This window comes from Sprattus sprattus, assembly GCF_963457725.1.
Source record: "Sprattus sprattus genome assembly, chromosome: 3".
Taxonomy (NCBI): domain Eukaryota; kingdom Metazoa; phylum Chordata; class Actinopteri; order Clupeiformes; family Clupeidae; genus Sprattus; species Sprattus sprattus.
The window spans coordinates 4,687,405-4,704,805 of NC_137922.1; the positions used below are offsets into that span (position 1 = coordinate 4,687,405).

The 17,401-nt window shown below is 42.5% G+C and overlaps 1 protein-coding gene across 2 annotated transcripts; it reads right to left on the bottom strand.

Moving 5' to 3' along the window:
• Positions 1-1,802: 1,802 nt before the first annotated feature.
• On the bottom strand, positions 1,803-16,933 carry LOC308362507 (putative ATP-dependent RNA helicase Pl10). Of its 2 annotated transcripts, XM_080835197.1 has the most exons (19): positions 16,571-16,933; positions 14,877-14,928; positions 14,645-14,692; positions 10,976-11,146; positions 10,706-10,841; positions 10,493-10,603; positions 10,268-10,367; positions 8,800-8,935; positions 8,297-8,394; positions 8,105-8,203; positions 7,830-7,990; positions 7,525-7,669; positions 7,015-7,159; positions 6,773-6,820; positions 5,854-6,035; positions 5,627-5,744; positions 5,380-5,533; positions 4,906-5,057; positions 1,803-4,434 (listed from the first exon to the last, which is right to left on the bottom strand). In XM_080835197.1, exons 1-19 carry the CDS (start codon positions 16,613-16,615, stop codon positions 4,349-4,351), a joined length of 2,187 nt encoding a protein of 728 aa, XP_080691323.1. In that variant the 5' UTR covers positions 16,616-16,933; the 3' UTR covers positions 1,803-4,348. The 2 variants fall into 2 exon arrangements, with proteins under 2 accessions (XP_080691323.1, XP_080691324.1); XM_080835198.1 differs by lacking the exon at positions 6,773-6,820.
• Between the last annotated feature and the right edge of the window lie 468 nt (positions 16,934-17,401).

The following is a 17,401-nucleotide window of genomic DNA, read 5'->3' on the forward strand; positions in this document are numbered from 1 at the left end:
TTTGCTGCCATTGTGCATCGGTTAGCTTTGCCGCCCCATCTCCCTGCTATGGGATCATGGTTTGACCACTGTTGATAGTTACTCGCCACTGCTGACCAGGAAGACCCCACATAGCTTTTAGTGGAAGTAGTTTGGAACAACCAGAGCTGGCTGCCGTGCCAAACTGCAATCGGGAGAGTAGGGCCTTGGTTACGGAGGTAACCAAGAGCCTGATGGTCTCTCTGGCTGAGTACTGTTTTATGGGCACTGCAACACTCCTCTAATCTGGGTTTTATGGAGATGGGCACTGCAACACTAGCCTGGCCATTACCAGCCTGTGACTCCATTTCATTCCGTCTTTCAGTCTGGGCCAACCCAATGCATTTTGGTTTCCGAGATCGGCGGGTGCTTATCTTGAGGTTTAAAATCATTGGAGTTCCCTTAACCAATCAGCAACGTTTAGTAAGCATTCGGTAGATTAAACTCTTCCCAAAGCCAGTTGGGAGAAGAGCTACGACGTCCTTTCCAATCATAAAACTTACAAGAAAATACTCTTGTTCTCCTTTTAATTTTCTGATGTTCTCGAGAGTTGAGACAACTTTTCCGATAGCTTTTCGTGTCTTTTCCTCCAAGGCGAGTTTTGCGTCACAGCTCTGAACTGTTCGCTGATTGGTCCTGCAAAATTTTGAGTTCTGGAGACGATTGTCAATGGGGTTGGGCCAGACTGAGTATGAGCTTGAAATCAATTCAGGCGGAAATACGTAGGCTGGTGTCACCAGGCTACTGCAACACTCCTCCAATCTGGGCTTTATGGAAAGAAGTTCGCAAGAAAGCACCCAAGACTTTGTCTGGGAATTCCCCGCCCCCTTCACTGCATTTCATTTGCTCAGTTAGTCTGGCGAACTACTCAATGGCGGTCCACTTCAGTCACGTAATTGGACACTCCTTTAACCAATCAGGCCAAGGATACTATACAACGATAGGTAATAAAGCAAACACATATTTTTTCTGTATGAATGAATTGTTCCAGGGCAAGTTTCTGTTCTGTTTTCAAAGAAAACTTGCCTTTGAAATCATCCAAGACAGCCGCAAGAGCAGTATCGAAGGGCCTCCATGTCCAATGTTTTCAAACTGTCTTTGCCGTCGATTTTGCTACATAGTCGTAGTTAGTTTCAATCCGCCAATGGTGCGCCAGGTAGCCAATAGCCAGTTTGTGATTGGCTCCAAGGATCCTTACAATGCTGAACTAAACTGTTATAGCCGCATTGACAGACTGAGTTTGAAGGCAAAATCAAATTGCCCGGAAAAAGAGGGGCGGGACTTCCCAGACAACCCAACTCTGACTGAAAAAATAATATTTGATGGTCAGATGAAACCAAGAATGTTTGGCCCCAATCCCCAAATGCAGGTGTTCAAAGCTTGTGGCGTCATACCCACCAATTGCCACCAAAGGTGCTTCAACCAGGGACGGAGTAAAGGATCTGAATAGTTATGCTGGTGCAATATCGGTTACCTTTTTTTTTACCTGGCAATACTAAAAGTTAATTAAAATTCAAGTCAATGTTCATGCGTACCACTTCAAATTATATTAGCTTTTGCTGGAAAATAGACGACTTATTTACCAAACTGGCTTAAAGGTCAATTTTTTTCCATTCATAACTTACCTGCCCAATTGTAATCAATGAAATCAATATAAAAATAAAAACAAGCTGCATTCTTATTCTGAAGTTTATAGTGGGAATAAGTCAGGGCATGAGGAAATGCTGTTGGTGGTCAGATGATGCACACTGGTGTCAGAGGGAAACAAAAACACCTTTACAGTATGCATTTGCAATGTCAAATTTTTTATTTGGTAAAATCTTACAATTGACAATTGTCTTCATGTTGTGCATAGTATCTACACTATACACAAAGCAAATACTAAGCTCTACTGGGAGTGAGAACCCTGATAAACATCCTCACTTGGCTGCTAGAGTACCAAACACATCAAAGAAAGCATCGTCCATGAGATGCCCAAGAATCCATTTCAACATTATAGTACACCACATGTATTATGTTTTAATCAATTTTCATGTGCCTGTCATAAGGGGTGGGGGAGGGAAAAGGGCTTTAAAAAAAAAAAGCAAACAAAAGAAAAACCAACTCTTTACTGACAATAAATGTACTGTTATTTTTTTTCTGTCCAAACCTTGGCATGGTGGTAAGCTTTCAAATTTTGACAGCCAATTTGAATTGATCAAAATGCACACAAGGCCGATAGCTGACATTAAAAACCTCACACTATCCCATAAAACAACTTTCACTCAGGTGACAGACATTCAAGTGCCAGTGTTTTTACTGTCTTTTGGTCAAGTTAATTGAAAGTATCACTTTTTAGGCATATAAAAATAAATACTTTTCAAAAACGCTTAATAAATTACACAGTCTAGCAGCAAAAGTAGAATCTAGTAATCTGTGCAAATGGCTAAATTCTCCACTGCCAATTCCCTGGTCCCAAATAAACCCAGGTCAAATGCTGAGAACCCTATCCCTTTTGTAAACAAGCTGCGTTTTAACAATCTTTACACACAAGGACATGTACTCGAGACATCTATAAAACTGCACACGTGCAATAAAATAACTTAGAAAACTTGATGGGTGTAATGTAAGAGAATCTAGACCCAACTCGTAGCACCACACAAATTTTGTTTACCACAATACTGTCAGTGCATTGGTATTGGGCTAAGAATGTATGATTCATCTGAAATGTCAAGGCACAACACAGTTGAAAGTGAATCTATTGCACTGAAGTCAAAAGACTTCTCATGCCCCACTCCCAAATGACTTTCTCCTTGAGAAAAAAAAAGGATGCCACCTGCCTCGGGGGGGTTAACCCCTCGACACCAGCCACCAACAATTGATATAGTCTCCACAGTACACTACAGCAACCCATCCCCCAGATCTCCTCACACTAGCTGCCAGCATGCAGTCAGAATGGAACAGGAATGGAACAGCACCCAATCCGATGGTAACATGGTGCTTCCACAGAACGCCTACACCAAAAAACCCTAAATGCATCATGCCACACCTTGTGAAGTTCCTATGTTCTTGGATATCCTACCATATTCTACAACTAGCCACTAGCAAATGGCATTCTCTACCGTCAGAAGAGAACACCCAGTCCTGCCTGACCTCAGCGACGGGCGAAAGCTGTGCCTTATGAGTAAGCCTAGGTTGTCTTTCAGAATTTGAACGCAGCTTGAAAAAAAAAAAAAAAAAGAGAGCGAGAAAATTAAGTGAAATAAAAATGATTTTTAATGATTGTGTAGTGAAATAAAGCCTTCTGCAGATTTTGTCTTCTTGACCAAAAAACACCACGAGCATGGGAGCGTTGCCGTGGTAGCATGAACACACTGTACTCCTGCAGTCTGTGTGTGTGTAACCATTCCACTTTCACACGCAAATGTGGCTTTTGTACAACTCCAGTCTCTCATTAGGATTAAGAAACAGATTTCCTCAATATCCATCATTCTCATACAGTTCAAGTAAGAATGTGCCATTCAAATTACAACACCATTCATGCTAGTCTCTTGAAATCAACAAGCTGCCTTTAGCAGATAAGCTCAAACGAATGGCCTTTAAGTTCAAGCACAGAGTGCCTTTGCTGTAAACACATTCTGAGAAAATTAAATAATGACTGAATATTAAGATTATGCACTGGAATGGCTTGTTCAAAGAAATCTGATAGGTACCTTTAAAGAACAGAGTGAACAGATCACGTTTTCATTTGAAATACATTTTGCCAGATCATTTCTTCCAATAAAGGAACACGCCTATGATCGCGTCACAGGATGGCTGGTGACAAAATTTGAAGTTCAAAATGGAATAACGACCAACTCAGTCATTATATCGCAAGACATTTGCCAAGGTTTGATTTAATCTGATCTCAATTATTTGCCTTTTAAGAAAATATAAAAGTTGAAGTATTCATGGCCTGATGTCAGTAAGTACAATGCTTTTTTTAAAAAGCAAATGTGAACAAAATAAAGAAAAAAAAAGACAGAGTACATTATCAAGTGATTCTTTGTTTTGCAGAAAAAAAAGATAATGATGCAAATAAACAAATAGCCTTAGCCGTCCATCTTTGTGTCAGAGAGCAATAGATCGATCGCTGGATATATTCTCATATTCTCCTGATGCTTGCCACTTCCTTTTTTCTTCCACGTCAGCACAAAGAATCACAACTGATAATGTACGGAGAGGGTCCTGAAGCTACACATGGTTATTCAATCTGGCTAACATGTGGTTCCCATTCAGCAAGCTGGGCCGTATGAGCCCATGAACTTGTGTGGAGTGGGGGTTGAAGGGGGTATCAGGGGGATTGGAGTTATTAATTGCCCCACCAGTCCACACTCCCACTCCCACCAGAGTAGCTTCCTCCGTATCCATCATTGCTGTAGAAGTTCCCAAAGCCACCTGAAAACAGAGATGACAGTCTCAGACAGGATGTTCAGACATGACCCAACAGGATGTTCAGTCATAACCAAACAGGATGTTCAGACATGACCCAACAGGATGTTCAGACATGACCCAACAGGATGTTCAGTCATAACCCAACAGGATGTTCAGTCATAACCAAACAGGATGTTCAGTCATAACCAAACAGGATGTTCAGTCATAACCAAACAGGATGTTCAGTCATAACCAAACAGGATGTTCAGTCATAACCAAACAGGATGTTCAGTCATAACCAAACAGGATGTTCAGTCATGACCAAACAGGATGTTCAGTCATGACCAAACAGGATGTTCAGTCATAACCAAACAGGATGTTCAGTCATAACCAAACAGGATGTTCAGACATGACCAAACAGGATGTTCAGTCATAACCAAACAGGATGTTCAGTCATAACCAAACAGGATGTTTCATAGTGAGATGGACGCTTACCGCCACCACCACCACCGCCACCAAATCCACGGTTTCCACCATGGCTTCCACCAGTACTGCGGCTGCCGCCTCCTCTTGAACCTCCTCCGAAGGTGTTGGTACTACCCCCACCGCCGGTCTGTCTGTAGTCTCTGGCACCAAAGCCAGAGAATCTGCCATTTGAAAAAAAGAAACAGCCATTTAACATAACTAATAAACTCCATAGTACAAAGCTCCATACAAATATGATATTGTTTGTTTACTCCATGCCATACATATCACAAGTAATGACAAGCTATGCCAAGACCCGCTCATGGCCGATGACGATCTATATCAAGAGTGAAAAGGGCCTAGTTCCTTGTGTTCTCCAAAAACAAGCGTGTCCCTTTTAGATGTATAGTAGAACAGGTCATCTTCCATTTGCTTACGACAGCTAGATAGAACTCAAACACAAAAGTCTAGACATGACATATTGGGTGAACAACAACAACTCACCCCTTGGAGCGTCCACGGCCGGTGCTCTTGTGCTGGTGTTCAAAGGCCAGGCTCTCCAGCCACGATGGAACCTCCTGGTGAGACTCCACTACCAGGTCCAACAGGTCCTTAGTGATGTTGGCATTCTTCTCATTGAAGAATGACGTGGCCAGGCCTGGTTCAATGCCAAACAAGATACATGCATTGAGTCAACACTTTTAAAAAACAAAAAACATTTGAAGTGCAAAGTGCATTTCACTGAGCTTACCCAGATTTCCCACACGGCCTGTACGCCCAATTCGGTGGACGTACTCTTCAATGTCACTTGGAAGATCAAAGTTGATGACGTGTTTCACATGAGGAATGTCCAGACCACGAGCAGCCACCTTTATGGATACAACACATCAAATTCACATCACATCCAACACACACATGAGTTGGATCAACGATACAAATCGATTTGGAGGCTTTTTTCTTCTTGAAATGAACACATACAGCTGTGGCCACCAGAATGGGGCACTTCCCAGAGCGGAACTGGTGAAGAGCCTCCTCACGGTCTCTCTGAGAACGGTCGCCGTGGATACTGGTGCAGGAGTAACCCTCCCGGTACAGGAAGTCCTCCAAGGCATCGGCACCTTTCTTGGTCTCCACAAACACCAAAGTCAGAGACTCCTTGCCTGAGAAACACAAACAAAGGATTTGAAAAGAGGTGTCAGCTGAGATTTACCCCGCCCCAAAACAACCCAAAACACTGCAGCAAAGCATGGGAGGGGGTTTGGGAGTGGAGTGGACCGGTGTGGTATGGGGTGTACATGGGTGGGGGAGGGGGGGTGCACAAGCAGCCTCATCTTGGACCGGAACACTAAAACAACTTGACCATGAACATGGTTTGCCATGTAATGCCCATGGGAAGGCCTGAACAGGTACATTCCTGAGAAAAACTGATTTATTATTAATGGTCATCACAGCAGACAATGAAGGATGGGATTGCATATCAGAAAACTTCAGATGCTTGGCGTGCAGAGTGACTTTGGTCAATTCTTTTGGTGTCATCACAACTGCCTTTAAAGTCTGAAGTTCGCTTTTTTGGGAGAAAACCAAGAAATGAGTTCTTGTGCACAGGAGCAGTGACCCACAGTTGGACTAATGGAGGAAAGGAGGACATGGGTTGAGTGGATGAATGAAAGAAGGATTTGAACAACAACAAAAACAGCATCATGTGACAAAATAAGTTCAGACTAAGACATATTTTTTTACATCAACCGGAAATGTAATTAATAGTCACTAGCCACTAACTGGTTGGTCTAATGTTCTAAGAAAATACAATGAAAATGGGATATGGGATGGGCATTCTGTGTCCACTGGGTATGGAGAAACATCAAACTCACTGGGTATGGATAAACATTAAACTCACCAGGCTTGCCATCACTTTCCCCAGTTGGGTCCTGATCGCCGGGTAAAACTTTGAATAAAATCAAACTTTCCAATAAACTTTGGAACTTTCAACCGCATCATTTCACCACATTACACAAAAGTGAGGACAGAAATTTACAGAAAGTACACATCTTCGGTCACTATATTGAAGGTATTCTTTGTAGTAGACATACCCTTCAGACTAAATTGAAGAGAATTTTAAAACAGGGTACGGTTGTTTACCTGTGGCGTTGAGCAGATCAAGCAGGAAAGACCTCTTGTCACCCTCTTCAACCCAAACCACTTTCTGCGTGATGTTTTCTGAAGTAGAGCCCACACGACCCACTGCCAGGAAGATGTAGTCCTCCAGGAAATCACGAGCCAATATCTGGGTAGTGTCAAATTAAAGGTCATCAGATAAATAATGCAGGCAAAGTCTACTTCCACACATTTCATGATTACATCTAATTTGCTTACTACTACAGCTTTCCTTTAGCCTTACTGTAGCTGGAGCTGTTTATCACAATGCCTTTCTAAGAACTAAACACTACTGTGCCCAATGCAGAATGGTTTTCTACAAGCATCTGATCTGTAAAGAGACATCTGGATTGAGCATTCACTTTTGATGGTTATATTGTTTATCAGAATCTTAGAACGTTTCAAATCCGTGGAGATTCTCTACGCGAATATTTGCCTTCATGGCATTTGGGTTAAAAGGACATCAAAATAAAAGTTGTATTCTTAAAATCTCACCTGGATCTCTTTGGGGAAGGTGGCACTGAACATCATGGTCTGGCGCACACCTTTTGGTGGCATAGTGTCCTGCTCCACAATGCGACGGATCTGGGGCTCGAAGCCCATGTCCAACATGCGGTCAGCCTCATCTAGCGTCAGGTAGCTGCACGTGGGAGAGAGCGAGCGAGAGAGCGAGAGAGAGAGAGAGAGAGAGAGAGAGGGCAGCATTTATCCAACCCCACAGTGGCAATACAGTTACCCTTGTGCTCTTCCTTTTCTGGTGCAGGAACACATCTTTCCATGAATGAGAGGGAGTTATTTACCAGCAGTGGTCCATGCCAATCTTGCCCCTCTCCATCATGTCCACCAAGCGTCCAGGCGTTGCCACCAGAAGATGACAGCCTCGCTCCAGATCACGAATCTGTTGGCCGATGTCAGCTCCTCCATACACTACACACGGACGCACACGGGAGCGGTATGCAAACTGAGGACAAAGGGAACAGAACATGATAAACACCAAATACAGTGGCAGAAAAAGAGAAACGGGGCACTTGAAGAGTGAAGAGTTGCTTTTTTTTCATGTGCTCAGATGAGTTACCTTCCTGGCTTCATCATAGATCTGCAATGCCAGCTCTCTTGTAGGGGCCAGGATCAGAGCGAGGGGATACTGCTTGCGCCGGCTAAATCTTCCATTCTCCTGTAAGGATGACGTCTTGTTTGATGAGTAACCATTCCACATCAAGACAAACCAAACCAAACCCAATCTTAATGCATGCTCATGCTGCTGTACCTGGGCGCTGTTCTTGGCGGCCAGAAGGGCGTCCCCGGGTCCGGTCGCGTAGATCCGACTCAGCACAGGCAGCAAGAACGCAGCAGTCTTCCCTGAACCTGTACAACATTACAAGAAGCAAACAGAGAACATATTACTACAGTTGTTCATGACTTCACAAGTTGAGTGTAGAGGTTGGTCAGATGTCTAAATGACTTCACAGGTTGAGTGTGTGTGTGTGTGTGTGAGTGAGTGAGTGTAGAGGTTGGTCAGATGTCTAAATGACTTCACAGGTTGAGTGTGTGTGTGTGTGTGTGTGTGTGTGTGTGTGTGTGTGTGTGTGTGTAGAGGTTGGTCAGATGTCTAAATGACTTCACAGGTTGAGTGCGTGCGTGTGTGTGTGTGTGTGTGTGTGTGTGTGTGTGTGTGTGTGTGTGTGTGTGTAGAGGCTGGTCAGATGTCTAAATGACTTCACGGGTTGAGGGGTTGAGTGAGGAGAGGTTGTGCTTGGTTGAGTGACGTACCTGTCTGAGCACAGGCCATCAGGTCCCTCTTGGATTTGATGATGGGAATGGCGTGCTTCTGCACCGGGGTGGGGTGAGTGTATGAGCTCAGTGCGATGTTTCCCATGATGATCTCCCCCATGTCGATATCCGCAAACTACCAGAGGAAAAAAGAAACTGTCCATTAGTGTTGGAAGTTCCTAATACGGGTTCGTGCCCAAAGACAGCACCCAAGGAGTTTGACATACTTCACAGACTTTAAAAGAGTACACGGCTAACTTTCCCAATAGACCAAGGCCTATCAAACATGGTAACTTTCCCAATAGACCAAGGCCTATCAAACATGGTAACTTTCCCAATAGACCAAGGCCTATCAAACATGGTAACTTTCCCAATAGACCAAGGCCTATCAAACATGGTAACTTTCCCAATAGACCAAGGCCTATCAAACATGGTAACTTTCCCAATAGACCAAGGCCTATCAAACATGGTAACTTTCCCAATAGACCAAGGCCTATCAAACATGGTAACTTTCCCAATAGACCAAGGCCTATCAAACATGGTAACTTTCCCAATAGACCAAGGCCTATCAAACATGGTAACTTTCCCAATAGACCAAGGCCTATCAAACATGGTAACTTTCCCCAATAGATCCAGGCTTATCAAACATGGTAACTTTCCCCAATAGATCCAGGCTTATCAAACATGGTTTGGTTCATTCTTCTGAACAAAGAAATTAGGGCCATCTAGAAACCTCCACCATTCACTGAATCGTCCCAACACTAACCTTAACATTTTCAAGTTCAATATTACACAGTTGCAGTTACAGCTAAACATTTGGAGTTGATTAGAAAATAGCACCACCAATTGACTTGCTTTCTGATGGCAGTAGGTTTTATTTCTAGGGGTCAACCAAACATCTGCTAGGCAAAGCTACAACCATGCAACAGGGGCCCAAAGATAAGAATAGATAAATACAGAAATATAAAACGGACTGTCCCATAATAGACTTGTTGTTAACTCAGTTATATATTTGAAAACTACATTTCACACTTCTGCCTAACTAGATTTTGGGATACATTTATTAAGTTATATCTAAAATCATGTGTATGCAAGTCTCAGTTAAACTGAAGGATATAGCTTAGACAAGAAATGTCTAAGCTAAAGGCCGAGTTCCTCCCTCCATAGTAAGACCTCTCTAAGGATAGCAGAGATCCTTGCTGAGACCACAGGGACCTCCTGCAGTAAGGACATAAGGATCTATGCTTCATCTGCACGGCAAGGAAGAGGCCATGTTAATTTACCAAGTGGACTAACTCTAGGATGCTGAAAACAACAACTAAGACTTTACCTTCGTAGAGGGTTCCCTCCAACAAAAAGACAACCACACAGTATTGTTCAAGGTCAACAATGTAAAGATGACCACTGATGCATTGTTACAAGTATTGTTCCTTCAACACTACTCAACACAAGTAAAACGGGGCCTCACCTGATCGATGGGATTAGGGCTGTTATGTCCTGTTGCCTCCACGGGAATGTCATCATATTTCTCAAAATTGATTCCTGTGTTGCCACCGGAAAACAGCTCACTGGAAATGAACAGGATATAATGTCAGGACACCCAACCCCGATTCAGCAGCAGGGGTTCTTAATAGAAATATAGGACTGTAGAACACCAAGGTCTTTATTTAACGTTTGGGTAACGAGGACTCACTTCTCCAGGCGCTCATTGCGGGGCTGTTGTTTGGACCAATCATCTTCCTCTCTAGGCTCCTCCTGCCAGCGACTGTTTCCTCCTCCACCTCCAAAGCTTCCACGCTCATACCTGCCATCACATCACAACACATTATACATCTCATATGACCCGGCGCATCAAGACGTTATGATCTCAGTAGTATTTGAGGAGGTTCTTCTATTGGTAGCTCACCTTCCCCCCCCTCCTCTTGTGGAAGTACCCCCGAAAGCAGATTTGCCCCGGTCATTGCGGCCGCCAAAGCTGCCGTAAGCATCACGGCTATCCTTCTGATCATTCCAACCGCCACCACCACTCTCACCACCGAATCCTAACGACAAATATCAGAGGCAGAAACCGGAACTGAATAAGCATTTCTTCTTGACGCAGGTGGTCAGAATAACTAGTCTCCTGGAGATAAGCTGCTCACTCTCTACTAAAGTATTTTTAAGATGCCATCCTCACCTGCATTCTGCATGGGCGCGGCATTGTTGTAGGAACTTGCACCTCTGCCACGGAATCCTCCACGGCCACCGCGGTCCTGGCGTACTGAGCCTCGTCCGTTGCTTCCGTTAGCCTGGTAGCCGTTGCTCACAAAGCCATTATTACTACGACCTCCGTCCCAGCCAGCAGAATCTGCAAAGAAGAATGGGAAAATTGCCACTTCATAGGGGGGAAAAATAATGATTCCATGGCTGCTTGGAAGCCTTGGCAGTTTACAGTGAGGTCAATCATGATCCTGTGCTTGAGGGCAGTCACACAAAGTAATTCAGGACACAAAGTGTACGTCTAGCAAATTCAGACAACTACACATTTGGCACACTCGTGCTTGACATGTCATGATTTCATTTTTTTTGAGTGGTAGTGTTCGCCTGATTTACCCTGGTTATTACAGAGAAATCAGTGAGTGCTCAAACATTACTTGATTGTCTTAATTTTGTGGACTGCATTACATACATTTACATTTGAAAAAGCAAACGTAAACACTGCTCATGCATGTTATTTTCTGCTACACAATGCCCCATCAAAGAGCAAATGGTCTCAAATTGTCTCGTTACAAAACACAATCCTGCAGCCCTTATCCTTTTGAAAGCCAGTTCTGATTTTGAGGGAGTACACAAACTCATGGTTTGGCATTATTGACCAACATCAAGAGCTATCACAAGAGTGATATTGACACACAAGGGTGATATTGACACACAAGGGTGGTATTGACCCACACGGTCATTCACAAGAGCCCTGGCTAGGCATGCTTTGAAACATTGGATTCAATCATGTACATGAGCACACACACCTAGTTAAGCATTTCCCTCAACAGAAGAAGGTCATCAGAAGAGACACTGACAGCTCCTGCCAGGGTCAACGGAGTACCTGCTCTGTCTACAAGAGGCACATGCATTTCCTGCCATCAGGAAAAATGAAAGGTCAGAAAAGACTTCATGTAATGTGGTAGTACTAACGTAGTGTTGATTACATGCAGCCGACTATAGCCAACTATGCTTCTAAAAGACCAATCAGTCCGTGGCATACCCAGTTGACCATATACAGCTCTTGAGAATCCACAGATGCCTACATATCCAGTTACCGGTGTGAGGCTGAGCATATGGGCAAAAAAGAACAACTGATAAAAGCTGCCACAATCCACAGTACATAAGCAGCGCTGCTTTCCATCCGGCCCTTTCTGTATGATGCCCATCTTGAGCAGTGGAAAGTACCCAGAGGCTTAACAAATAGCCCAGCTAGAACTGGCCTTAGCCAAATGGCTCATATCTTAAGCATGCAGACAGATGGAAGAGTCAACACCGGTTTTGTTTTTTGAAATTAGTTGAGTGTGCTACTTGATAATAGCACTGGCCAACCTTAAAGCCTTTCTTTTTTTGTTAATAATAGCTTATTTTGACAGTTTGAAGACAAAGTTCCAAAAATGATTAAAACACCATTTCCCAGTAACCAGGACCAGTAGGTAGAAATGGCGCTCAATCTGACTACAATAAATAAAGTATAAATTCACTTGGAACAGAAAAAAATTCTCCAAAGGGTTTCAGTATTTATCTGGACTGTATTGCTAGAGCTTATCTTGTATTGCTAGAGCCATCTTACTTCTGACACCAAACTAACAAATCTGAGACCCACATACAAATCAGGTCAAAACTAAACTGGATAGAGAACACCTTTTCGTTCACACTCAGTCTTCAATAACGATAAAGTAAGGGGATGTCGTGTATTCTCTGCAGACTGTATTCAATGGGACGCGCAAACCTCCGCAAGAGGTCGCATGACAGATAACCTGGCTATGGACCATCCTAGCCATCTCTATCTTAGTGAACCACCTTTACAGTTGGTAGTTGCTAGCATGTTTACTATGAACTGAGGTTAATATGTAGATGTACACGTACAGAAGATTAATATCTATGAATATGAACTCGTCATATGAAGTTGCACATGCAACTCGAGGGCTTTGACCTTTCCCAATTATATTTTAAGTTATATCGAGGAGATTATAACATCAGGTAGATAACTAGCCATCATTTCATGCAAATGGAATTTAAACCATTTAAGGCTATTTAAAAAAGTTTCCCTAGCTAGCTAGCATATCAACTAGGCAACCATTGTAACCACGGAACACACTTGCTGCAAAATTGAATTCCTTAAAATCAGCTCACCAATAAAAGACAGTTGTGTAGGTGTAGTAGTTTAGCTTGAAAGGCCCATCCCTACCTCATACAAGTTTAAAATAGCTAGTAGCACTTGCACTACAACTACATGGCATGAGGTAATGTTGAATATTCGGAGGGTAACACACAGGTTTGTTTAATAAAATCACAGAAAATACTGCAGTGTGGATTATATACGATGCGGTTAATAGTCCTGAAAACATGGTACCTTCCGGTTTGTAAAGTCAGTAAGCCACTTGTGTTATGATAGTCTACATGTACAATGCAAGTCTTATGGTTATTCTTAATATTATTCAGATGCTGCCACAATGGCCAGTTTTAGTTTAGTTTGTCAGTCTACGAGTGACCGCATTTCCTTTTTGGTTCACACTGCATCGGTTTGCCAATTTAACTCTTTATTTTTACCAAGCTTTTGTTTCATTAACTTGCTAGCTGGTTCTGACAAATTGATGTGCCTGTGTCACTCACATGGGCAAAAATTAGGTCAAATGTATTTATCTTCCATCAAATGGAGGGTTCCTCATTTAACTGCCATTTCCATTTCCCTTACAAAAATTCTACAAATCCCATCTGCGTCTTCTGCATGGGGGAATTCCCAGGGCCCTAGACATGTGACGGAAAGTTCACTTTGATCCACACCTTCATCGATAGGCCACGGGTTATTATGAAAGGTGTATTAAGTTACAGCTCAGCGAAAGATGCTTCTTTTTTTCATAAATAACTGTCAGTAAGTGGGGTGCCTTTTTTCAATAGCTTGAGCACCTACCCCCCCAAAAATGTCTGTGCTCTGTGCTGTTTCTTCAAAAAGTTCATTTAGTTCCCTGTCTACAACCCACCATTTTATATTGCATTACACACAAGACTAAACCAATTACAATTTCGCAGTTATTGTCTGTCGGAAAACATGGTTACGGGGCAAAAGTTTTAGATCGCAAGTTAGCCTTTATTGTTGGTCAACAGCTGTAGCAACCTACACCAAATGTACCGCCAACCTTTCAGACTGGTCACCTCTTGCAACATGTGCTGAGCAAGGAAACGGGGACAAGTAATTCCAGTAGAACAAATTATTTTTAAATCCTCAATTGTTGCACTAATATTTGTCATACCCCAATACTCTTAATAGTAGAGTTGTTAACCAATTAAAATATTTGTATTGTGATAAAATTACACGTGTCTAAACATTTTCCAAGTGTTAATACTCATGCCAACATGGGAGGACAGAACGGTTGAAAATGAAGTTGTCTGCATTTACAATTGAAAAATAAATAAAACTAAATTATGACATCTACTGTCAAGAACCTTCAAGGGTAGACTGCATCAGCCATGATGGCTTTGGAAAAAAAAAACAGATGGGCAAATATAACTGCTAAATTGTAACTTTGACAGCCCTACTTAATAGCAATGGCTTCCAAGCCCCTGCACCATTGCCCTTTATTGAGAATGATGGAAAATATCTTACCACTACTTGAAGCCTCTCTGTTCCTGAGATGAGGTGGAATGTAACGTCCTGTTGGCACAGATAATGAATCAGAACCTGAACTCTACTTGTCTAGACTTATATAACCTTAACAAAACATCTTTCCTGCCACAGACTGGTAATATAGACATGTTTAACACTGCTTTTTAGCACTGAAGGCTGGTTAATGTGACACGTAAGTGAAATATGTGTGGGTAAACCCCCATATACTTACTGCCTGTACCACCACCCTGCAAGTCTGCAGAGTTCAAGTCTAGAGCAGCAATCTAGAAAAGAAAAAAAGAAATATGTATTGTCTGACAATTATTCCATGGCCTACACAGCAGGTGAACAATGTTTCAAGCAAGGAAAGATTGCCAGTATAAGAGCAGTGACTTCTGCCTAGCCTAGAAGACTTGTTTTCATGATGTATGCATTTCATTCGGCAGGAACTCAAATACCTTTTCAATGATGACACTTTCTTGTTCAGAAAGCCATATTTTAATTGTGTATTTGTAGTCTTTGTCTGCAGAGTATTATAGCGATTTGCACGTAACAATGACAAAAACAACTTTTAAAATCTAGGTGTGTTTGTATGATTCCAGGAGGAATGACCCTTTGCTTTGTGTGGTCTGTTTGCATACAATCCTCAGTTTCTGGTTAGCTAATCCAGCTAACAGATGCATATTCAGTTAAATTAGTTATCGACAGCATCACACACCTTCAGCTGGGGCGTCTAATAAAATGCGTTCGTCAACAAAGTAAGCATTAAAATGTCACCTTATATTCGATGGACCCAGATTTTTCTTTTTAGAATGTTTCATTCTAGAACATTCTAAACAACCCGGTGCGATGGTCACTTACGTGCTGAAGGTTTGGGACAACTATTCTAGTCTGAAGTATTTACATTTATAACAGTTGTCTTCACATCTATGATTACTTTAGAATAAATCTTGCGTTACAATAATGTGTAATCCCACTCAAATGCTAGTCGGCCCTCTTTTCCAGCAACGTTGCCTAGACGGGAAGCACTTCGCTGCGTTCCCAACATTACAATTGAAACGAAACTTTACAGTAATACGACAGCAGTTTTATATGTTGCTATCTGACGTTAATAAGTTCGACTGTCAATGACTGGTTGGCTTTAACAGATGAAAACACAGAATTAAAGAGCCACCGACACGATTATTTTCTTCATCAGGATAAAGGTTAAAGGTCGGCATCAAATAATAGCTAGGTATCAACTAACTTAAGAGTTACGTTTTCATGTCAAAAAAACTGTAATTCTAATGATATAAAATGATGACAAAGTTTCCGTCGGCAAATACGACTAGAAACGTCCAAGATAGGCCAATTTGGCAACTATTTATGATAAATCCGATAGCACGTGAAGGTAGCTCGAGACCTAACGTTAGGCCAGATAGCTAGCTGCAAGTAACTGATCCGTAGCTCGGTAGCCCCAAACTGAGGACAGGGACATTAACCTCGCGGCAGCATGATCAGAAGGTACCCTTCTTGATTCATAACGTTACGTGGCTAGCATTTGGGTAACCCCATTGGTCCCATGGTATGTCGCACTGTTAACTAAAGCCAAACTTCCATCTAATTTCTCCATGGACTTTAAATTTAATTGGCTTATCGTTGAAGAGTCGTGACCCGTCGCAACAACACTTACTAGATATTACAGAGGCAAATATTGAAGTTCAACAATCTTTAGCATTGGTAATGGTAGTGCCATTAGCGATAGCTAGCTTCCACCTCCACCACCAACCTCCATTTTAACCAGCAGATTACGAGGACACGCAGTAAGCTAGCATAGCTAGTTAGCAAGATGACTGAACAGAACAGTCCACCACTCAATACTTTGAAACTCAACTTCTCTTGAGAAAACAGCACAAAAACAATCATAAGGACCATAGGTAGACCTACCTGCTGATCTAGACCGTGTACATTTTCAACGGCCACATGACTCATAGCTAACTAAAGAGAGGACAGAAATTATTTTTTGAAGGAAGGTTTCTTTGTTTGCCGGTATGCAGTCGTCCTTTTGGTTCCCCGTCGTCGACGTCGTTTTCTCACACTTCGCAAAACTGCTGAAACTAGCTGAGTATAAAGATTTATCTGAATAACTTGATTATGTTAAACATGGATTAACGTTACTTGCTGGGTAGTCTTTAACTTGTCGTGGGTAAACCCGTCCGGAATATAGTTGTAAGCTTCGACAGCTCTAGTCGTGGCGGATAAAATTTAGGCCGACAGGAAGGAAATGTATTGGTCGAAACGAATGCATTGGCGTCAGCGGTTCGCAGCATGTAAGGCCTACCTTTGCAGCGTGGCCACGCAGAAAGTGGGTGGGACTAGCAAGTGGGCGGAGTTGTATTCTAATAGGAGGAGCGGTGAAAACGAGTGGCGTTTTAGAAAGTAGAAGGCACCAGATCATAGCATTGGTCTCTTTTGAGTGTGTCATAACGACATTCAGTACTGCCTACTGTGGATGACATGTCTCGTAACATGAATTCACCTGTTTAGCAAGACCGGCCAGGCAGGCCTGTCCTAAGAATACCACATGGCACTTCATGTACTGAGCAGAAGAATGCGATTCTATCCAGTTTCTCGTAGAAGGCCTCCGGTTGGCCTGGGTTCATACTAGAAGGCCCACTGACATGATCAAGTTGAAGTACTGCCCCATGTAAAGGTTCACATAGTCTTTTGACAGAAATTTAATTTAATGTTTGATCATTTGTTCAACCAACGAGCAAA